The 23642-nt window shown below is 46.8% G+C and overlaps 1 protein-coding gene across 1 annotated transcript in view; it reads left to right on the top strand.

Moving 5' to 3' along the window:
• The window catches only part of adamts13 (ADAM metallopeptidase with thrombospondin type 1 motif, 13), a 76133-nt gene that overhangs the window by 27373 nt on the left and 25118 nt on the right, over nt 1–23642 (top strand). The window contains exons 15-24 of the mRNA XM_087998149.1: nt 360–508; nt 1365–1485; nt 2843–2923; nt 9091–9272; nt 10065–10200; nt 12113–12242; nt 13645–13824; nt 16381–16585; nt 19167–19296; nt 23330–23459. Of these exons, the coding sequence (XP_087854275.1) occupies nt 360–508; nt 1365–1485; nt 2843–2923; nt 9091–9272; nt 10065–10200; nt 12113–12242; nt 13645–13824; nt 16381–16585; nt 19167–19296; nt 23330–23459 (1444 nt within the window). The remainder of the gene's footprint in view (nt 1–359; nt 509–1364; nt 1486–2842; nt 2924–9090; nt 9273–10064; nt 10201–12112; nt 12243–13644; nt 13825–16380; nt 16586–19166; nt 19297–23329; nt 23460–23642) is intronic.

Here is a 23642-nt window from a genome sequence, read left to right as displayed (position 1 = left end):
TTCTTTGAACGAGATGTCCATATCTCTTAGTGTTTTCCAATAGCCTTGCAAATTTTCCATTTCAAACATTTATTCAGTTACATTTTAAAGGATGGGCCTGTTGAATCTGCTTCAACTCCTTTTCTGACAGTGCGTTGGGAATCACAACTGGCTCTTAAACATGTTTCTCTTCATTTCCCCTCTATTATTAAATCTGTGCCATCTGTAACAATCCCAGTAACACCTCTGTCTGATCACTTGCTGAGAATGAATAGATCTGTACCTGGATTATTGTTTGATAACCTCCTGTTGTACATAATCTCATCATGCTGATTGAGCTGCTGCTGGATCATGATACTGTTCTGTTTGCCTGTGCACAGGTAATGAGCTGTGTAAGCACATGTGCCGAGCGGAAGGAAAAAGTTTCATGGTGAGCCGGGGGAACAGTTTTGTGGATGGAACCAGGTGTGAGATGAGTGATCCAGAGACAGCGCCATCGTACAAACTGTGTGTCACAGGACATTGCAGGGTAAATACTGAGCACCAGTTTAATCCCTCAGCATTGTTGTGAGACTTTTAGCTTGTGCCCAGAATCTACTCTCAGCCCCTCATCCCCAATGTCCCTCACCTCCAGTGTCCCTTACCCCAGTACTGCTAGCTACCAGTGCCCCTCACTTCCAGCCGCCCCCCCCTTACACATTAACCTAGTGTCCAACCTCTCATTCTGTGTCCCTCTTGCTCTGTGCCTGTTATTCTCTGTGCCTCATATCTACTGTTTCTCATACATTGGTTTTGATGTCCAGTGTCTTGCCTTCTCTGTTCGTCTATCTGTATTTGAGAAATTTTGATTTGGTTTATTATTGTCACATGTATTGAGGTGCAGTGAAAAGTATGTTTTGCTTGCTATCCAGACAAATGATACCTTACATAAGTACATCAGGATAATAGAACAGAATGCAGAATATATTGTTACAGCTACAGAGAAGGTGCAGAAAAAGATCAACTCTAATATATCTGAGGTCCATTAAATCTATTGGTACTTTTGTATCTTGTGCCTGATGGAAGAGGGTGGAAGAGGTTATAACTGGGGTGGGAGGACCCTTTAGTAATGGCTGCCTTCCCAAAGCTGCAGCAAGTGCAGGTGGAATCAATGGAAGAAAGGCTAGCTTTCATGATGGACTGGGCTGTGTTCACAACTCTCTCTCATTTCTTGTGGCCTTGGGTAGAGCAGTTGCTATACCAAGCTGTGATAAATCCAGACAGGATGTTTCTGTGGTGTATCTGTAAAAATTGGTAAGAGTCATTGTGGACGTGCCACAGTTGCATTGAAGTCCATGATTTTATTTCTTGTGTTACTGATTCTGTTGTACATGGTCCTTTTATAGATATTTGGCTGTGATGGAAAGTTGGACTCTGGCCAGGTGCTGGACAATTGTCAGGTGTGTGGAGGCAATAATTCCAGCTGCCGGGAAGTAGTCGGCTCCTACACCAAGGGCAGCCCCAGAGGTAACCAGCACTGACACGGCCACTGTAACAAGCTGGCCAGAATCATTAACTCTTAGTCTGTTTCTTAAACAGCAGGAAGACTGAAAATAGTCACAATCCGAAACCTCACACCAAGATTTTTCTTCATTCATGGGATGTGCGTGTCACTGACTAAGTCGATATCTATTGTCCATTCTGAATTGCTGTTGCAAAGGAGACTGTGAGCTGTCTTCTCAACCCGCTGCAATCCTCCGGGTGCAGAGATATAATGCTGTTAGCGAGGGAGTTTCAGGATTTTAACCCAGTCTTAGGCTTAATTCCCAATTTCAGATCTTGTGCTGCAACACAGGTCTCAACCCTATATGCTCCTTTTCCAAAATCCACACACCCCCTCCAGCAGGAGCAGCAGATAGGGATGGAGGAGAAACTAAAGCAGGCCAGTTGGCTACTTGAGCTTTTTCCACCAATCAGTTTACCTCTTACTGTTCTGTATATCAGCTCCATCTATCCATCTTGCTTCTGTATTTCCTGAATACCCTTGCCTAACAAGAATCTATCAATGCAATTTTAAAGTTTTGATTGAACAACAGCCTCTGCAGCTTTTGTAGAGAGGGAGTTCCAGATTTTTACTCCCCGGTTGTGTGTGGAAGTATTGCCTGATGTTGCCTCTCCAGTCTGGCTTGAGTTTTAAGGTTCTGCCCCTTGTTCTAGACTTCTCCGTTCCCACCCCTGTCCCAAACTAGAGTAAACAGTTGTTCAGCTACCGGATTGAATCCTTTAATCATTTTAAACACCTCTTATAGATTACCCCGAAATGTCTAATCACTACGATCTGTCCTCGTAATCACTATCCCATCTCAAAGAGGTCAGCCTGGGAGTTGGAGCATGGCAGCATCAGAAATAGTTTCTTTCGCAAACCCCCCACCCCCCACCCACCCCCCCACCTCAACATGCTCATTGAGTGTGTCTCCTCAGCTCTTTGGGATAGAGAGTTTTAGATTTCCAATCTTCTGAACGAAAGTGTTTCTCTTCACTTCAGTCGTAATGACCACCCTATCGCACCGCCCTCATGCCCTAATCTGGGCAAACACTATCTCAGCATTTATCCTTGTCAGGACCTCAAAGAATTTGAGATGTTTCATTCTTCTAACCTTCCAAGAGTATGAGAGCAATTCATTTCAATCCATCACCAATTAGCTTCCCTCCTCCCTGTCTTCATTTACACAAGGATGGGGCTACAGAATCTGAATGAAGTGTTGGGAGGTGGGTTTAACTGGAGCTTCACTGAGGGCTAGGTACGGAGGGGTGTATTGTTCATCTCTGCTCCCTTCAGTGAGTGCACCACAGTAACTGATGTGCTTTGCTTTTGAATTTACAGCATATGTCACTTTTCTCACAGTCCCACCACAGTCCACCAAGGTTCGAGTCTCCAACACTCAGGCTGTGTTCTCCCATCTCGGTAAGGAAACTAAGACATTAGTTATCTTGTCAGAATTGAAAAGGAAAACCTTTTCAGTGAGACCCTAAACCCAGCTTTGATCAGAAATGATCAGGACCAAAAGCAGAACCAGAAAAAGAATATCATTAGACCACATTAGTGGATGGGGAAGGCATTAGTCAAGTATAGGGGGTTATTTTTAAAAATGTATTCATGGGATGAGGATGCAAATGGCTGGGCCACCATTTCTTGCTCATCCCTAATTACCCAAAGGGCAGTTAGGAGTCAACTGCACCACTGTGGGTCTGGAGTCACATGTAGACCAGACCAGGTAAGGGTTGCAGTTTCCTTTCAAAGAACAATGAAAATTATAGGATAAGGCCCTTCAGCCCTCCAAGCCTGTGCCGTTCCAGATCCTCTTTCTAAACCTGCCGCCTATTTTCTAAGGGTCTGTATCCCTTTGCTTCCTGCCCATGTATGTATCTGTCTAGCCTGCGTCTACCACCTCTGCTGGCAAAACGTTCCAGGCACCCATCACCCTCTGCATAAAGAACTTTCCATGCATATCTCCCTAAACGTTTTCCCTCTCACTTTGAACTCGTGACCCCTAGTAATTGAGTCCCCCACTCTGGGAAAAAGCATCTTGTTATCCACTCTGTCTGTAACTCTGATGATTTTGTAGACCTCGATCATGTCCCCTCTCAACCTCCATCCTTCTAATGAAATTAACCTAAGCTACTCAACCTCTGTTCATAGCTAGCACCTTCCATACCAGGCACCATCCTGGTAAACCTCCTCTGCACCCTCTCCAAAGCATCCACATCCTTTTGGTAATGTGGTGACCAGAACTGTATGCTGTATTCCAAATGTGGCCGAACCAAAGTCCTATACAACTATACAAAATCCTATGACCTGCCCATTCTTGTACTCAATACCCTGTCTGATGAAGGCAAGTATGCCGTACGCCATGTTCCTTCTTGACCACTTTATTGACTTGTGTTGCCACCTTCAAGGAACAATGGATCTGAACATCCAGATCTCCCTGTACATCAATTTTCCCCAGGACTTTTCCATTTACTGCATAGTTTGCTCTTGAATTGGATCTTCCAAAATACATCACCTCACATTTGCTTGGATTGAACTCCATCTGCCATTTCACAGCCCAGCTCTCCAATCTATATTCTGCTGTATTCTCTGACAGTCCCCTTCACTATCTGCTAATCCAATAATCTTAATGTCATCTGCAAACTTGCTAATCAGACCACCTACACCTTCCTCCAGATCATTTATGTATATCACAAACAACAGTGGTCCCAACCTTGATCCCTGTGGAACACCACTGGTCACAGTTCTCCATTTTGAGAAACTCCCTTCCACTAATACTCTCTGTCTCCTGTTGCCCAGCCAGTTCTCGATCCATCTAGCTAGTACACCCTGGAACCCATGTGACTTTACCTTCTCCATCAGCCGACCATGGGGAACCTTATCAAATGCTTTACTAAAGTCCACGTATATGACATCTTCAGCACTTCCCTCATCAATCAACTTTGTCACTTTCTCAAAGGCATGGTTTTTCTGACAATCAGCAATGGATTTATGGTCAAAATTAGTCTCTTAATTACAGAGTTATTTTATTGAATTCAAATTTCACAATCTGCTGTGGTGGAATTCGGACCTAGCTCCCCAAAACATTAGCTGAGTTTCCTGGATTAATAGATTAGATTACTACTTACCCCTCATCCAAGTCATTAATGTAAATTGTAAAATATTGAGGACCCAGACAATTGCAGGACCCCACTTGTCACGTCCTGCCAATCAGACAAAGACCCATTTATACATCCTCTCTGTTTTCTGCCAACTAGCCAGTCTTCTATCCATTCTGGGATGTTACCATCTGTACCATGAGCTTCTACTTTGCACAATAACTTTTATGTGGAACATTGTCAAATGCCTTCTGGAAATCCCTGTACTGGATATCAATGGTCTCCCCTTTACCCAGAGTGCATGGTACTCCTTCAAAGGATTCTAATCCTGCAGATTTATTGGCTATGGCTCCATCAGTTTGCTCAGTACTACATCCCTTGTGATAATAATTTCACCAAGTTCCTCTCTTCCCTGAACCTCCAGACTTATTCTAGTATTATTTGGATTTCTTTTTGTATTCTCAGTGATGAAGACAGAAACAAAATGTTTATTCATTACATCTGCCATTTCTCTATTATCTACTATTCACTCCCCATTCTCACCCCCTCTATAAGTGCAACACTCAATTAATATTTTCCTTTTTAGATTTTTACAGAAACTCTTGTCAGTTTTTACATTTCTAGCTGGCTCCCTCTCATGCTGTAATTTATTAGCCCTGATTAATCTTTCAGTCATCATTCACTGGTCTTTGTCTTCTGACCTGCCACTCACACTTGCATGATTATACATTTCTTCCTTAAGGCTTGGTGCTCTTCTTAACTTGTTTAATTAGTAGATGGTGGGTTCTTTCCTCAGAATTTTTCACTGAATAAGTTGTTGGAGCTATAGGCTGAATCAGGATGTCATGTTACAGCTTTATAAGACTTTAGTTGGACCACATTTAAAGTATTGCGTTCAATTTTGGTTGCCACATTACAGGAAGGATGTGGAGGCTTCGAAGAGGATGCAGGAGAGGTTCCCCAGGATGCTGCCTGGATTAGAGGGTATGAGCTATAAGGAACGGCTAGAAAAACTCAGGTTGTTTTCTCTGGAGTGACAGAAACTGATGGGAGACTTGATAAAAAGTCTATAAAATTATGAGATGTATGGATTGGGTTGATGGTCAGAATATTTTTCCCAGAGTTGAAATGTGTAAAACTAGGGGGCATGTATTTAAGGTGAGAGGGGGAAGGTTCAAAGGAAATGTGAGGGGCAAGCGAGTATTAGGAGTCTGGAAGGTGTTGCCAGGAATGGTGATGGAGGTGGATATGATATGGGTGTTTCAGGGACTTTTAGGTAGGCACATGAATCTGCAAGGAATGGAGGAATATGGACCAAGAGCAGGCAGAAGGGATTAGTTTAATTTGGCCTCATGTTTGGCACAGCATCGTGGGCCAAAGGGCCTGTTCCTGTGCTGCACTGTTCTATGTTTTATTTTCTAGGTTCTAGCAAACATCCTCTCAACATCCACCTTCCCAAGACCCTCTCAACCTTAACATTATCTTAACAATCAAGTCCTGCTGATGACCTTGAACTTATCCAAATGTCATGCTATAATGTCATTAGTAATAGTTTTGAAAATTATCCCAATGACTGGTGTTAAACCTAGAGTTATCTCCTTTCTGGCACCCTCCCTTTTTGAATAAAGGAGTTACATTCGTTATCTTCTAACCTAAAGGGACAGATCCCGCATCAACGCAGTTTGGAAAATTATAAGCACTGGGTCACTAACCAATTCCTTTAAGATCCCTGGATAAAATCCATCAGCAGCCAAGCACATGCCAGCCTCTCCTTATAGCTCATACTCTCTAATCCAGGCAGCATCCTGGTGAACCTCTTCTGCATCCTCTCCAAAGCCTCCACATCCTTCCTGTAATGTGGTGACCATAACTGAATGCAATACTCTAAGTGTGGTCTCACTAAAGTCTTATAAAGCTGCAACATGATATCCTGATTCTTATACTCAGTTCCCCAACCAATAAAGGCAAGCATACCAAACGCCTTCTTTACCCACCCTATCTACTTGCATGGCCACTTTCAGGGTGCTATGGACTTGAACCCTAAGATCTCTCTGTACGTCAATGCTGTTCGGGATCCTGCCATTAACTGTATACTGTTCTGTAACATTTGATCTCCCAAAGTGCAGCACCTCATATTCACCTGGATTAAACTCTGCCATTTCTCAGCCCATATCTGCAATTGATATATATCCCACTGTATCCTCTGACAATCTTCTACACAATCCACAACTGCAGTGATCTTTGTATCTTCTGCAAACTCACCAACCCACCCATCTACATTTGCATCAAAGTAATTTATATATATATATATATATATATATATATCACAAATAGCAGAGATCCCAGTACGGATCACTGCGGAACACCACTAGTCACAGACCTCCAACCTGAAAAACACCCTTCCACCATCACCCTCTGCCTTCCATGTACAAGCCAATTCTGAATCCACATGGCTAAGTCACTGTGAATCCCATACATTTTAATCTTCTGGATGAGCCTACCATTAGAGACCTTGTCAAAAGCCTTATTAAAATCCATGTAAACAACATCCACTGTTCCACCCTCATCAATCACCTTTGTCACCTTAAAAAATTCAATCAATTTAGTAAGACCTGACCTGCCATGCACAAAGCCACGCCGACTGTCCCTAATTCGGGCAGGCTTTTCCAAATGTGTGTAAATCCTAACCCTAACAATTCTCTCCAATAGTTACCCAAGCACCAATGTGAGACTCACTCGTCTATAAATTTCCTGGAATATTCCTGTTGTTGTTCAGGGAGAATTCAGAATAGGGGTCACTGTTTAAAATTGGCAGTTGTACATTTAAAACAAACATGAGTTGATTTTTTATTTCCCTGTGAGATTTTGGAAACTCTCTTCCTGAAAAAGGTGATGGAAACAGAGTCCTCAAATATTTTTAAGGCAGAGGTGGAGAGATTCTTATTAAGCAAATGTGTGAAAGAAAGTGTCAGTTCCCATTGGTTGTTTCAGTTCCACTTTCTCACCTTCTCTTTGATTAAAGAAGTATCTCTAAACTCCCAATTAAATAATGGGTGACCGATTTATATTGGTGGCCCCCATGCTTGGGACTGTTGAACCAACTTCTCTGGATCTTGCACGTTGAAGCACTTGCCCAACAGGGTACCCCTCAGCCTTCTCTTTTCCAGAGAAAAGAGCACCAATCCACTCTGTTCTTCCTGGGACATGTAATCTCTCAGCTGTAATAGCATCCTTGTGAATCTTCTGTGCACCTTCTTAAGGATCTCAATATCCTTTTCATAACGAAGAAGATTAAAGCCCGCACCTTCCCCTCACAACACCGACGTGCAGAGTGAACGGGTATGTCTGAACAACAGAAGGGGGTTACCACCATGGAATATCTGGGAGTGTAGCTGGCCATAATTCTAATTGGCACATGACCCTTGTCACTGGCAATTTAAAAGCACAGTTGGTCATTGTGAATGGAAACTGAGTAGGTAAAGCTTGCTTTTCTGTAACTCTATAACTGTCTGCAGCTCCTCAAGCCTCTGACCTGTCTGTGCTCCTCTAGTTCCTTGAATTTCCCTGATTTCTATCGCCCCATCATTGTCGACTATGCCTTCAGCTGCCTGAGCTCCAAGCTCTGCAGTTCTTTCCTTAACCTTCTCCATCTCTCAGTTCTCCTTTCAAACAGACTTTTGAACAAGCTTTGGTCACCTGTCCGAACAACTCTCCCTGTGGCTTTTTTGGAATTTATTCATGGAACGTGAAGGGTTCTGGTAAGACCAGTATTTACATGTAATCACTGATCGCCGTTGAGAGGGTGGGGTGGTGAGCCACATCCCTGCAGAGTTTGCTCAGCCTTTTCAGAGGGCCGAGAGGAGTCCACCACCTCGTTGTGGGTCTGGAGTCACATGTAGCCCAGACCAGGTTACAACATCAGATTTCCTTCCCCAAAGAACATTAGTGAGCCAGATCTGGATTCTGTGACAATTTGGTAGTCTCATGGTGGCGATCACTGATGCACTAATTGTTTTCCTGATGTATTTAATTAATGGAACTCAATGTCCCCAGCGTGCTGGGATCTGACCTCATATTCCAACTTAAACCATTGAGCTCCTCATGAATCCAGGCCTCTGGATCCCAAGTTCAGTATCATAATCACTTTAAGATCTTAAAAATGTGTTGCTGGAAAAGCGCAGCAGGTCAGGCAGCATCAAAGGAGCAGGAGAATCGATGTTTCGGGCATAAGCCCTTTTTCAGGTTCCTGAAGAAGGGCTTATGCCCGAAACGTCGATTCTCCTGTTCCTTTGATGCTGCCTGACCTGCTGCGCTTTTCCAGCAACACATTTTTAAGCTCTGATCTCCAGCATCTGCAGTCCTCACTTTCTCCATCATAATCACTTTGTAGGTATCAAGTTTTGTGTCCACCTAATCTTCCTATGAAATGATTTTGGGATACTGAAGGTACTGTATCAATTCAAATTGTTGTGGTGGTTGTTCCAGGGGTTAAGATTAAAGATCAGTATGTTGTGGCTGGGGCCCAGAAGATCTCACTCAATGTCTCATACCCGAGCATTCTAGAGGACAGCAAGATCGAGTACCGGCTGTACCTGACACAGCAGAAGCTACCTGACACTGAGGAGATTGTCATTGATGGACCCACCAGTGACCCCATCGAAATACAGGTGGGAAGGAGAGAAAAGCCAATTATTAGAGTGGGCCTGAGGAAAACCTTCCCCCCAGAGGGTAGTGGGGGTGTCTCTAAGATTCACTGCTCTGAGGGTGGTTTAGGCAGAGAGCCTCAATTCATTTAAAAGGAGCTTGGATCTGCGCCTGAAACACTGGAACCTGCAAGGTCACGGAGAGAAGGCTGGGAAATGGGATTAGAATAGGGGCTAGTTTATTCAGCTGGCACAGACATGATGGGCTGAATGGCTTCTTTCCCTGCTGTGAAATTTTTAATGGTTCTGTTCAATGCAATATTTGAGAAATGAATAATTACAAAGAATGTAACAGGTTCTTTGCCCTAACACGCAGCAGACTGTTGGAGGGCCAGTGCTGAGGGAGTGCCGCACTGTTGGAGGGTCAGTGCTGAGGGAGTGCCGCACTGTTGGAGGGTCAGTGCTGAGGGAGTGCCGCACTGTCAGAGGGTCAGTGCTGAGGGAGTGCCGCACTGTCGGAGGGTCAGTGCTGAGGGAGTGCTGCACTGTCGGAGGGTCAGTGTTGAGGGAGCACCGTACTGTCGGAGGGTCAGTGTTGAGGGAGCACCGTACTGTCGGAGGGTCAGTGTTGAGGGAGCACCGCACTGTCGGAGGGTCAGTGCTGAGGGAGTGCCACACTGTCGGAGATGTTATCCTTCAGCTTTTAAATCCAAAGTTATGATATTTTAACTTGCCATTTACCAGAGGTCCTGGACATCCCTCGTATTTGCAAACCTTGTTATTTTGTCTATGTTGCTTTTATTCTTGCAATCTCAGGTATTCCGGAAATATGGGGAGGAATATGGGGATATCGTAAGTCCTAAAATCACCTACAGTCTGTATGTCCCGAAGCAGGAGGAGTTGTACGTTTGGCGAGAGGTTACTGATGCCTGTTCAACCAGCTGTGGGCCAGGTAGAGCATCCCACTCATATTTTATTCCCATCACTTCAAATGATCAGAATAACAGACACTCACTGAATAGAGCTGCAACAGAACGAGGACTCTTCACTGCGTAACTGTCACTTCCCAATTTAATAGTCTGGGTGACTAGGATTTTGTTTACTTAATCTCACCTACAGCTTCTGGGTGTCTCTGGCTGGGCCAGCATTTATTGTCCATCCCTAGTTGCCCCTTGAGAAGGTGGGAGTGAGCTGCCTTCTTAAATTGCTGCAATCCGCCTCCTGTAGATTGACCCACAATGCCATTATGGAGGGAATTCCAGGAATTTGACCTAATGACACTGAAGGAACGGAGATATATTTCCAAGATATATTTTACAAGATGATTAGGGGGTTAGATAGGGTTGACAGTGTGAACCTTTTCCCGCGTATGGAGTCGGGTATTACAAGGGGGCATAGCTTTAAATTAAGGGGGGGTAGATATAGGACTGAAGTTAGGGGTAGGTTCTTCACTCAGCGAGTCGTAAGTTCATGGAATGCCCTGCCAGTAGCAGTGGTGGACTCTCCCTCTTTATGGGCATTTAAGCGGGCATTGGATAGGTATATGGAGGATAGTGGGTTAGTGTAGGTTAGGTGGGCTTGGATCGGCGCAACATCGAGGGCCAAAGGGCCTGTACTGCGCTGTATTCTTCTATGTTCTATGTTCTAAGTCAGAATGGTGAGTGGCTCAGAGGGGAACTTGCAGGGGGTGGTATTCCCATGTATCTGCTGCAAGGTGCTGTCTGAGGATCTTCAGTGAACTTCTGCAGTGCAGTTTGTAGGTGGTAAACACTGCTGCTGAGCATCGGTGGTGGAGGGAGGGGATATTTGTGGATGTGGTGTCAATCAAGTAGCTGCTTTGTCCTGGATGGTGTCAAGCTTCTCAGTGTTAGAGCTGCCCCCGTCCAGGCAAGTGGGGAATATTCCATCACACTCCTGCCTTGTGCCTTGTAGATGGTGGACAGGCATTAGGGAGTCAGGAGGGGAGTTACTTGCCGCAATATTCCTCGTGTCTGACCTGTTCTTCTGGCCACTGTGTTTATGAGGCAATTTCAGGTGAGTTTCTGGTCAGTGATAACCCCCAGGTTGTTGATAGTGAGGGGATTAATTGAAAACAATGCTGAGTGACAGGGTGAGATGGTTAGATTGTCTCTTATCAGTAATGGTCATAGCCTAGCATTTGTGTCTCAAATATTACTTGCCACTTGTCAGACCAAGCCGAGATCTTGCTGCATTTGAACATGACTGCTTCAGTATCTGAGGAGTTGTGAATGGTGCTGAACACTGTGCCATCATTGGCAAATATCCCCACTTCTGACCTTATGATGGAGGGAAGGTCATTGATGAAGCAACTGAAGATGGTTGGGCCTAGGGCACTACCCTGAGGAACTCCCGCAGAGATGTCCCGGAGCTGAGATAACTGACCTCCAACAACCACAACCATCTTCCCAAGTGTCAGGTATGACTTCAACCGGCAGAGAGTTTGCCTCTGGATTCCTATTGATTCCAGTTTTGCTAAGGCTCCTTGATGCCACACTAGGTAAACTGAAGATACAACCTCGTTATGAAGGGCAGTCACCACACTTCTCCCCATCCCCCACCCTGAGTTCAGGACATTTGTCCATGTTGGATCAAGGCTGCAAGGTGTGAGGAGAAGATGGGCCTTGTGAAACCAAACCGGATAATTAGTGAGTAGGTATTGTTGAGGATGTTCCACTGGATAACACTGTTGACGGCACCTTCCATCACATGCTCATCATTCAGAGTGGACTGACAGAGCTGGGTTGGATTTGTCACAGCAGTTTGAACTGCATGTTGTTTCATCTTGTTGGGTGGATGCCAGTGTTAATTTTCATGCTGCTTTGGTGTGTTTTGCACTTTGATAGGAACTGTGACAGTCCATTATGTCTGTGCTGATCGCCACTCTGAGGAAATTGTGGAACAACAGCATTGCTTGCAGTCAGAGAGGCCCACTGATAGGCTGGAATCTTGTAACATTGCACCATGCCCTCCATGGTAAGACCTAAAAGTATATTTCCTCCACACCCCTCTCACTAGGGTACAGTCCCCACACACACTGACTCTCACTGGGATACAGTCCCCACACACACTGACTCTCACTAGGGTACAGTCCCCACACACACTGACTCTCACTGGGGTACAGTCCCCACACACACTGACTCTCACTAGGGTACAGTCCCCACACACACTGACTCTCACTAGGGTACAGTCCCCACACACACTGACTCTCACTAGGGTACAGCTCCCACACACACTGACTCTCACTGGGGTACAGTCCCCACACACACTGACTCTCACTAGGGTACAGCTCCCACACACACTGACTCTCACTGGGGTACAGTCCCCACACACACTGACTCTCACTGGGGTACAGTCCCCACACACACTGACTCTCACTAGGTTACAGTCCCCACACACACTGACTCTCACGGGGGTACAGTCCCACACACACTGACTCTCACTGGGGTACAGCTCCCACACACACTGACTCTCACTGGGGTACAGCTCCCACACACACTGACTCTCACTGGGGTACAGTCCCACACACACTGACTCTCACTGGGGTACAGCTCCCACACACACTGACTCTCACTGGGGTACAGTCCCACACACACTGACTCTCACTGGGGTACAGTCCCACACACACTGACTCTCACTGGGGTACAGTCCCACACACACTGACTCTCACTGGGGTACAGCTCCCACACACACTGACTCTCACTGGGGTACAGCTCCCACACACACTGACTCTCACTGGGGTACAGCTCCCACACACACTGACTCTCACTGGGTACAGTCCCACACTTTCTCCTTGTTCACTCTATCAAAACCACTCTTTTAAACCTCTCTTTGTGACTTAGATTAGATTCCCTACAGTGTGGAAACAAGCCATTTGGCCCAACAAGTCCACACCGACCCTCCAAAGAGTAACCCACCCAGACCCATTCCCCCACCTTATATTTACCCCTGACTAATGCACCTAATACTATTGGTGATTTAGCATAGCCAATTCCTCTGATCTGCACATCTGTGGATTGTGGAAGGAAACCGGAGAACCTGGAGGAAACCCACGCAGACGCAGGGAGAGTGTGCAAACTCCACACAGACAGTTGCCCGAGGCTGGAAATGAACCCAGGTCCCTGGCACTGTGAGGCAGCAGTGCTAAACACTGAGCCACTATGCTACCCACTTGACACACATTCACAAGCCTAAAGTATTCATCCTGGTTTTCTCTTCACAGTCACTGTTCCAGTATTGTCTGGTTTTATTTCTGTTTCTATTGACTCTGTGGTCCAGTGTGGCACCTGAGCTTTCGAATTCGAAATGAATCCCTTTGAGAGACAAACCCATTCGATAGCCTATAACTGCCCCTTTCTTCTCATCCTGTGCTGTGTAGGTGGGAAGTGGGGGAGTTCGATGAGTGTAGTGTTACTTGCGGTGGAGGTCAGCGAAAAAGGACCATTCACTGTGTGAAGCAAGAGGCACCCGAGAGGCAACGGACATCTGATGCTGAGTGTGCAGTTACTGCCAGACCCCAGTCAGTGGAAATGTGTAATAGCCAGCCCTGCCCTTTCAGGTATGTGTTACACTAGGTATGAGGGGTATCAGACATGATTTGTTTTTCATTCAGGGTATTAGCATTGATGACTGGCCAACATTTATTGCCTGTCCCTAGTTGCCCCTTGAGAAGGTGGTGATGATCTGCCTCCTTGAGCCACTGCTGTTCATGACCTGTGGGTAGATCCATAATGCACCTGGGGAGGGAATTCCTGGTGTGCCCATGTAATTGCTACCTTTATTATTCTAGATTGATGTTGTTGTAGGTTTGGAAGGTGCTGCCTAAAGAGCTTTGGGGAATTATTGCATAGATAGTACTCACTGCTGCTACTGAGTGTCAGTGGCGGAGTGTGTGAATGCTTGTGGTGTGATGCCAATCATATGGGCTGCTTTGTCCTGGGTGATGTCAAGCCGTTTGAGTGTTGTTGGAGCTGCACCTATCCGGCAAGTGGGGAGTATTCCACACACTCCTAACTTGTGCCTTGTAGATGGTGGACAGGCTTTGAGGAGTCATAAAGTGAGGTTTTTAATGCAGGATTCCCAGCTTCTGACCTGCTCTGGTAGCAACTGTGTTTATCTTACTGGTCCAATTCAGTTACTGGCCAATGGTAACCCCCAGAATGTTGACAGTGGAGAATTCAGCGAAGATATGACCAATGAATATCAAAGGGTGATGGTTATGCTCTTACTTGTTGAAGATGGTCATTGCCTTGCATTTATGTGGCACAAGTGTCACTTGCCACTTTTCATCCCAAGCCTGGATATCGTCCAGGTCTTGCTGTGTACGAACACAGACTGCTTCAGTATCAGAAGAGTTGTGAATGGTGCTGACTATTGTGCATTCATCAATCAGTGTCCCCACTTGTGAGCTTCTGATAGAGGGAAGGTCATCGCTGAAGCAGCTGAAGATGGTTAGGTCTAGGACACTACCTTGAGGAACTCCTATAGCAATGTCCTGGAGCTGAGATGACTGACCTCCAATGCCACAACCACCTCCCTATGTGTCAGGTATGACTCCAACCAGCAGAGAGTTTTCCCTGATACCCAGCTTTGCCAGGCCTCCCTGGTGCCACAGATTGGGAGCGTGCTTTGAAGTGCTTTGGTGTGATTTATCCAATGATTCATACGTTTCTTCATGAAGAATGTGTCATTTCCTCACTCAGCTCTGATCCTTACCCAGGTATTATTTGCATCTTGGATAAAGTGATGCTGCCCATTCTTTGACCTGCTCAGCCCAGTATTCGATGGAGCTGGAGTAGGGAAAACTGTGGCAATGTGTCACTGTCACAGGCACCTGCTCACAGTTGGAGGGTTTGGACCGAGCTAGACAGCACCACCTGCTGGACAGGAGTGAAGTGACGGCTGTTCCATTGCATGTGAGACATTGGTACATCTGAGGACATGGTGCTTGTTAAGGAAGCAGCTGGATGTGGCAGAGCCTTGTTATTTTGGCCCTTGTCCTTTTCCCCCAGAATTCTCATGGGTTCTCATTTATCTGAATTCCCATTGGAAAGTGAACCTGGAAAGGGAACCCAACCCCGTGCTGTCCCTGTCCTGGGAGTGTTTGATGGGGACAGTGTAGAGGGAGCTATACTCTGTATCTAATCCTGTGCTGTCCCTGTCCTGGGAGTGTTTGATGGGGATAGTGTGGAGGGAGCTTTACTCTGTATCTAACCCCGTGCTGTCCCTGTCCTGGGAGTGTTTGATGGGGACAGTGTAGAGGGAGCTATACTCTGTATCTAATCCTGCGCTGTCCCTGTCCTGGGAGTGTTTGATGGGGACAGTGTAGAGGGAGCTATACTCTGTATCTAATCCTGCGCTGTCCCTGTCCTGGGAGTGTTTGATGGGGACAGTGTAGAGGGAGCTGTACTCTGTGTCTAACCCCGTGCTGTCCCTGTCCTGGGAGTGTTTGATGGGGACAGTGTAGAGGGAGCTATACTCTGTATCTAATCCTGTGCTGTCCCTGTCCTGGGAGTGTTTGATGGGGATAGTGTGGAGGGAGCTTTACTCTGTATCTAACCCCGTGCTGTCCCTGTCCTGGGAGTGTTTGATGGGGACAGTGTAGAGGGAGCTGTACTCTGTATCTAACCCCGTGCTGTCCCTGTCCTGGGAGTGTTTGATGGGGACAGTGTAGAGGGAGCTATACTCTGTATCTAATCCTGCGCTGTCCCTGTCCTGGGAGTGTTTGATGGGGACAGTGTAGAGGGAGCTGTACTCTGTGTCTAACCCCGTGCTGTCCCTGTCCTGGGAGTGTTTGATGGGGACAGTGTAGAGGGAGCTATACTCTGTATCTAATCCTGTGCTGTCCCTGTCCTGGGAGTGTTTGATGGGGACAGTGTGGGGGGAGCTTTACTTTGTATCTAACTCCATGCCTTCCCTGTCCTGGGAGTGTTTTGTGAGCTATTGAGTTTCAGGTCCAAAGGGATTTCTGACTGGATTTCACGTGAGCTGTTGAAGCCCTTTTGTAGAGTCACTCCTTTCCTCTCAGTCAGGTTCAGAATGATCATGGAGGTCCAGAGGGCTTAGGTACACTGTTTGCAGTGCAGCTATTAAGCCCTAATTCTGTTAATTTTAGGTGGACATTTTCGAACTGGAGTATCTGTTCCATGTCCTGTGGAGTTGGAGTTGCTGAGAGGTCAGTTACCTGTGTCCAGTTTGTTAATGGGACAAATATGGAAGTGAATGTGACTCTGTGTCCAGCAGAAGCACAGCCCCCTGGGCGCACGCCTTGTATTGTGAGCATCTGTCCTTTCGAACTGGAGCAGACACCCTGGTCAGAGGTAACTGAAGTTATTAATGCCCAACAATTCTTACTGTTTGTGTCAGTGCATGTGTTGCTGTGGTTCTGTTCGCCGAGCTGGAAGTTTTTGTTGCAAACGTTTCATCCCCTGTCTAGGTGACATCCTCAGTGCTTGGGAGCCTCCTGTGAAGCGCTTCTGTGGTGTTTCCTCCGGCATTTATAGTGGTCTGTCCCTGCCGCTTCCAGTTGTCAGTTTCAGCTGTCCGCTGTAGTGGCCGGTATATTGGGTCCAGGTCAATGTGTTTGTTGATGGAGTTTGTGGATGAGTGCCATGCTTCTAGGAATTCCCTGGCTGTTCTCTGTCTGGCTTGCCCTATAATGGTAGTGTTGTCCCAGTCAAATTCCTGTTGCTTGTCGTCTGCGTGTGTGGCTACTAAGGATAGCTGGTCGTGTCGTTTTGACTGGGACAACACTACCATTATAGGGCAAGCCAAACAAAGAACAGCCAGGGAATTCCTAGAAGCATGGCACTCATCCTCAAACTCCATCAACAAACACATCGACCTGGACCCAATATACCGGCCACTACAGCGGACAGCTGAAACTGACAACCGGAAGCGGCAGGGACAGGCCACTATAAATGCCGGAGGAAACACCACAGAAGCGCTTCACAGGAGGCTCCCAAGCACTGAGGATGTCACCTAGACAGGGGACGAAACGTTTGCAACAAAAACTTCCAGCTCGGCGAACAGAACCACAGCAACGAGCACCCGAGCTACAAATCTTCTCACAAACTTTGATCAGTGCATGTGTGTATATAAGACAATATGTGCACACACTATTTGTATATAAAAGTGTGCGTGGGTGTGTGAATGTGTGTGTGTGTGTCAGAAAGTATCTGTTGTACCATCTTCAGTTTAAACTTTTCACTTCCCACCTTTTATGAAGAGTTATTATTTTATAGCTGTCCAGGGAAGTGAAGGACAATTGTAGCCAGTCCTTTCCTCAGTTATACCATCCACCTGAAATTATGTTTACCAAAAATATAGAATATGTAACGGAGACACAGTAAGCTGGAGAAGCTGAGATTGTTGACCTTCGAATGGAAAATGTTAAGGGGAGATTTAATCAAAGCATTCAGAACGATGAAAGGTTTAATACAGTAAATAAGAAGAAACTGTTTGCAACGGTAGGAAAACAAAATTACACTTCTTGGAAAAAGAGCCAGAGGACGAGAGGAGGGGAATGTATTTAACACAGTGAGTTTTTGTGATAGAACATAGAACATTCCAGCGCAGTACAGGCCCTTTGGCCCTCGATGTTGTACCGACCTGTGGCACCAACTTGAAGCCCATCTATCCGATACTATTCCATTTTCATCCATATGCATAACCAATGACCATTTAAATGCCCTTAAAGTTGGCGAGTCTACTACTGTTGTAGGCAGTGTGTTCCACGTCTCTACTACTCTCTGCGTAAGGAAACTACCTCTGACATCTGTCCTATATCTATCACGCCTCAATTTAAAGCTATGTTCCCTCGTGCTAGCCATCGCTATCTGAGGAAAAAGGCTCTTACTGTCCAACCTGTCTAACCTTCTGATTATCTGATATGTCTCAATTAAGTTGCCTCTCAACCTTCTTCTCTCTAATGCAAACAGCCTCAAGTCCCTCAGCCTTTCCTCAATAGATCTTCCCTCTAAACCAGGCAACATCCTGGTAAATCTCCTTTGAACTCTTTCCAAAGCTTCCACATCCTTCCTATAATGGGGTGACCAGAACTGTTTGCAATTCTCCAAATGTGGCTGCACCAGAGTTTTTGTACAGCTGCAGCATGATCTCGTGGTTCCAAAACTCAATCCCTCTACAATAAAAGCTAACACATCGTGTGCCTTCTTAACAACACCGTCAACTTGGGTGGCAACTTTCAAGGATCTATGTACCTGGACACTGAGATCTCTCTGCTCATTGACACTACCAAGAATCTTACCATTAGCCCAGTACTCTGCATTCCTATTATCTATGTCTCTCTGTAACCTGCAACATCCTTTGTCACTATCCACAACTCTACTGACCTTAGTGTCATCTGCAAATTTACTAACCCATCCTTCTATGCCCTCATCCAGGCCATTTATATAAATGACAAATGACAGAGGGCCCAAAGCAGATCCTTATGGTACCCCACTATTAACTGAACTCCAGGTTGAACACTTCCCATGAACACCACCTTCTATCTTTCAGCTAGCCAATTTCTGATCCAAACAGCAAAATCACCTTCAACCCTGAAACTCTGTACTTTGTGCAATAGCCTACCGTGGGGAACTTTATCAAATGCCTTACCGAAATTCATACACACCACATCAACTGCTTTACCCTCATCCACCTGTTTGATCATCTTCTCAAAGAATCTGGGACATGCTGCCTGACAGGGCAGTGGGAGCAGATTCAAAAGGAACTGAGAAAATACTCTAAGTGAAAAAAACACACAGAGACATGGAGAAAGAGCATGGATTTCTAAAGAGGTACAATAGGCCATCGGCCTTGTTTTGCTTTCTTTAGTATAATAAGGAGCTGCTAGATTTAAAGTGTGTATGTGAAAGAGTTTTCAAACCACTGTTCCAGGTATCCAAACAACTGCAGAAAGAGACTGGAAACATCACAAATGCCACAGCCATTCCACACTCCCCAAGTGTGAGGCGCACGTACCTTTGGGTTCCGATCCTGGGACCTTGTTCAACGAGCTGTGGAGAAGGTGATGGTAACAATGTTCACGCTATACTGACTGCTATTGCTCAGTTCAAACAAATAGGCATCGCATCCATCTCCCCCCCTCACTAACCCACCATCACCTCTCCCACCTTCACCATCTCACCCCTTCCTCACCACTTCCCCCACCCTTATCACACACCCTCCTCACCACCTCCCCCACCCTTATCACACACCCTCCTCACCACCTCCCCCACCCTTATCACACCCCCTCCTCACCTCCTCCCCACTGTTATCACACCCTTTCCTCATTACTTCCACCACCCTTATCACACCCCCTCTTCACCACCTCCCCCACCCTTATCACACCCCCTCCTCATTACCTCCCTTACCCTTATCACACCCCCTCCTCAGTACCTCACCCACCCTTATCACACCCCCTTCCCACCATCTCCCCCACCCTTATCACACCCCCTCCTCACCACCTCCCCCACACTTATCCCACCTCCTCCTCATTACCTCCCCCACCCTTATTCACCCCCTCATCACCACCTCCCCCAACCTTATCATACCTCACCCTCACCACCTCCCTGACCCTTATCGCACCCCACCCTCACCACCTCCACCACCCTTATCAAATCCCCTTCTCACCACCTCCCCCACCCTTATCACACCCCCTCCTCACCACCTCCCCCATCCTTATCACACCCCCTCCTCATTACCTCCACCGCCCTTATCACACCCCTCCTCACCACCTCCCCCATCCTTATCACACCCCCTCCTCATTACCTTCCCCACATTTATCCACCCCCTCCTCACCACTTCCCCCACCCTTATCACACCCCCTCCTCATTACCTCCACCGCCCTTATCACACCCCTCCTCACCACCTCCCCCATCCTTATCACACCCCCTCCTCATTACCTCCCCCACATTTATCCACCCCCTCCTCACCACTTCCCCCACCCTTATCACACCCCCTCCTCATTACCTCCACCACCCTTATCACACCCCACCCTCACCACCTCCACCACGCTTATCAAATCCCCTTCTCATCACCTCCCCCACCCTTATCACACCCCTCCTCACCACCTCCCCCATCCTTATCACACCCCTCCTCACCACCTCCCCCATCCTTATCACACCCCTCCTCACCACCTCCCCAATCCTTATCACACCCCCTCCTCACCACCTCCCCCATCCTTATCACACCCCTTCCTCATTACCTCCCCATCCTTATTACACCCCCTCATCACCACCTCCCCCACCCTTATCACACCCCCTCCTCATTACCTCCCCCACACTTATCCACCCCCTCCTCACCACTTCCCCCACCCTTATCACACCCCCTCCTCACCACCTCCCCGACCATTATCACACCCCACCCTCACCACCTCCACCACCCTTATCAAATCCCCTTCTCATCACCTCCCCCACACTTATCATATCCCCTCCTCACCACCTCCCCCACCCTTATCACACCCCTCCTCACCACCTCCCCAATCCTTATCACACCCCCTCCTCACCACCTCCCCCACACTTATCACACCCCCTCCTCATTACCTCCACCACCCTTATCACACCCCCTCCTCACCACCTCCCCTAACCTTATCATACCTCACCCTCACCACCTTCCTGACCCTTATCACACCCCACCCTCACCACCTCCACCACCCTTATCAAATCCCCTTCTCATCACCTCGCCCACACTTATCACATCCCCTCCTCACCACCTTCCCCACCCTTATCACACCCCTCCTCACCACCTCCCCAATCCTTATCACATCCCCTCCTCACCACCTCCCCCACCCTTATCACACCCCCTCCTCACCACCTCCCCAATCCTTATCACACCCCCTCCTCACCACCTCCCCCACACTTATCACACCCACTCCTCACCACCTCCCCCACCCTTATCACACCCCCTCCTCATTACCTCCCCCACCCTTATCACACCCCCTCCTCACAACCTCCCCCACCCTTATCACACCCTCTCCTCATTTCCTCCCCCACCCTTATCACACCCCCTCCTCACCACCTCCACCACCCTTATCACACCATCTCCTCATTACATCCCCAATCCTTACCACACCCCCTCCTCACCACCTCCCCCACACTTATCACACCCCCTCCTTACCACCTCTCCCACCCTTATCACACCCCCTCATCACCATCCCCCCACCCTTATCACACCCCCTCCTCATTACCTCCATCCCTCTCCAGATCCATCGCCGACGCCCCCATTCCCCATCACTCATGTCTTGAAGCAAATATCACTGGAAGACTGTTTCTTGTTAATCTCAACAACAATCAGTATTTATGTAGTGCCTTTAACGTAGTAAAATATCCCACGATGCTTCACAGGAATGTAATCACTCAAAATTTGGCAACAACTACATAAGGAAATATTAGAACAGGGTGATAAGTTGGTCAAAGAAAGAGGTTTTAAGCAGAAATGAAGGGTAGACACGTTTCAAGGGGTCATTGCAGGCAAATGTCCAATTTTCATACATAAGCCCCACAGTCTGCACAGCAGATACTGAAATCTGGATTAGTGGTGCTGGAAGGGCACAGCAGTTCAGGCAGCATCCAAGGAGCAGCGAAATCGACGTTTCGGGCAAAAACAGATTCCTGATGAAGGGCTTTTGCCCGGAACGTCGATTTCGCTGCTCCTTGGATGCTGCCTGAACTGCTGTACTCTTCCAGCCCCACTAATCCAGAATCTGGTTTCCAGCAGTCATTGTTTTTACCACAGCAGATGCTAAACCAAGGTGACATCACCTCAAGTGCAACCCTGCGTGACACAGGTGTTGACACTTAGCAGGAGTCACTGAAGACTGACTGTGATAGAGTCAGGAGCACTAACCCAGAGACATACAGGTTTATCAGCTAACTCCATCCAAACCCAGAACTGACCAGGAATGTCCTTCATCTGTGTCCCTCAGTCATAGTCATAGAGATGTACAGCATGGAAACAGACTCTTCGGTCCAACATGTCCATGCCGACCAGATATCCCAACCCAATCTAGTCCCACCTGCCAGCCTCCAGCAAACAGTGCATTGAACAACAGAGCCACTCAGAGAACCCTTCCTTTATTTGTACTGGATTGTGTCAACTATTCAGCTCTTCCGTAGCAGTTTGAGGGATAGAGATTTTTTTTTCATTCTCGTTCATGGGATGTGAGTGATGCTGGTTAGGTCATCATTTATTTCTCATCCCTAATTTCCCTGGAGAGTCTTTAAGAGTCAACCACATTGTTGTGGGTCTGGAGTCACATATAGTCCAAATCAGGTAAGGATGCCAGATTCTAAAGACATTAGTGAACCAGATGTATTTGTATGATAATAAGCATTATTTACATGGTCACCATAAGACTAGCATTGTTTTAATTATAGATTTTACTTAATTCAAGTTTCCCTGTCTGCCATGGTAACCCAGTGATATTACCATTATGGCCCCATGATGAGACATTGGGTCATTTATAAATTAAATCACTATTACTGCCGGTGTATTATCATGATGGAAATCCAAGTCACTCCACCCTCTGTGGGCAATCACAGCACTGAAAATATCCATAAGCTGTTGGATTGTCAAACAAATCCAACTGGTTAGCAGAGAACTTTGATGGAAAGCAGCCGTTCTTATTCAGACTGTGTCTAAATGTGACTCTTGTTCCCCACAATGCTGTCACACAAGTCACTCTGGGCCAGAGAAATGCAATCAACAATTTCCCAGAAAATCAGGATTTCCCTATGACGACTCTCCCATTATTTAATTGTAAAACAAGCCCCCAAGTTCTTTCCCTCTTCCCCAGTTGATTTAAAAATTCTTTGGTGATCTCATTGAACTATGGAGGGGCTGAATGGCCTCCTGCTGTTCTTGTGTTCCCTACCACCAGGTCCCATCTGCAACATCTCTGAGGTCAAGCAGCTCAGTTTAGTCTTAGAGTTCATCCTTCCCAACACTAATAAGGCACAGGCTCCTCACCCAAGAGAAAACTTGTACAGGTTTTCTCTTGCAAGGTCAGTAGTCTTTTGAGCTGGATTGAAGTTATACTAACAGCTGTTATCTGTCCACAGGAGTGATTGATGTCAGGTATGTGTGTGCTGACCCTGAGACGAGGGAGGAAGCACAGCAGGAACTCTGCCACCAGACATTCCAGCCTCACACACGCTTCATGCAGTGTAATCTTCAACCCTGTCCCCCCCGGTAAGTTTTAGCATGGCATTGCCAAGTGTTATTGCTCACTTAGAAGATCTCACTTCCTTCAAACTGCCACATCAAACATTCCGAGGCAAGAAAAACTCAGGTATCAGTAAAAGTGATCATGAGACTCTCAGATTGTTCTAAATCCAACCTAGTTCATCACATCCTCTGCAGGGACAGAAAAGT

This window comes from Chiloscyllium plagiosum, unplaced genomic scaffold (assembly GCF_037043375.1).
Source record: "Chiloscyllium plagiosum isolate Xiang-an unplaced genomic scaffold, Cpla_swu_hap1 HiC_scaffold_21, whole genome shotgun sequence".
NCBI lineage: Eukaryota > Metazoa > Chordata > Chondrichthyes > Orectolobiformes > Hemiscylliidae > Chiloscyllium > Chiloscyllium plagiosum.
This window is presented reverse-complemented; position numbering and strand designations above follow the sequence as displayed.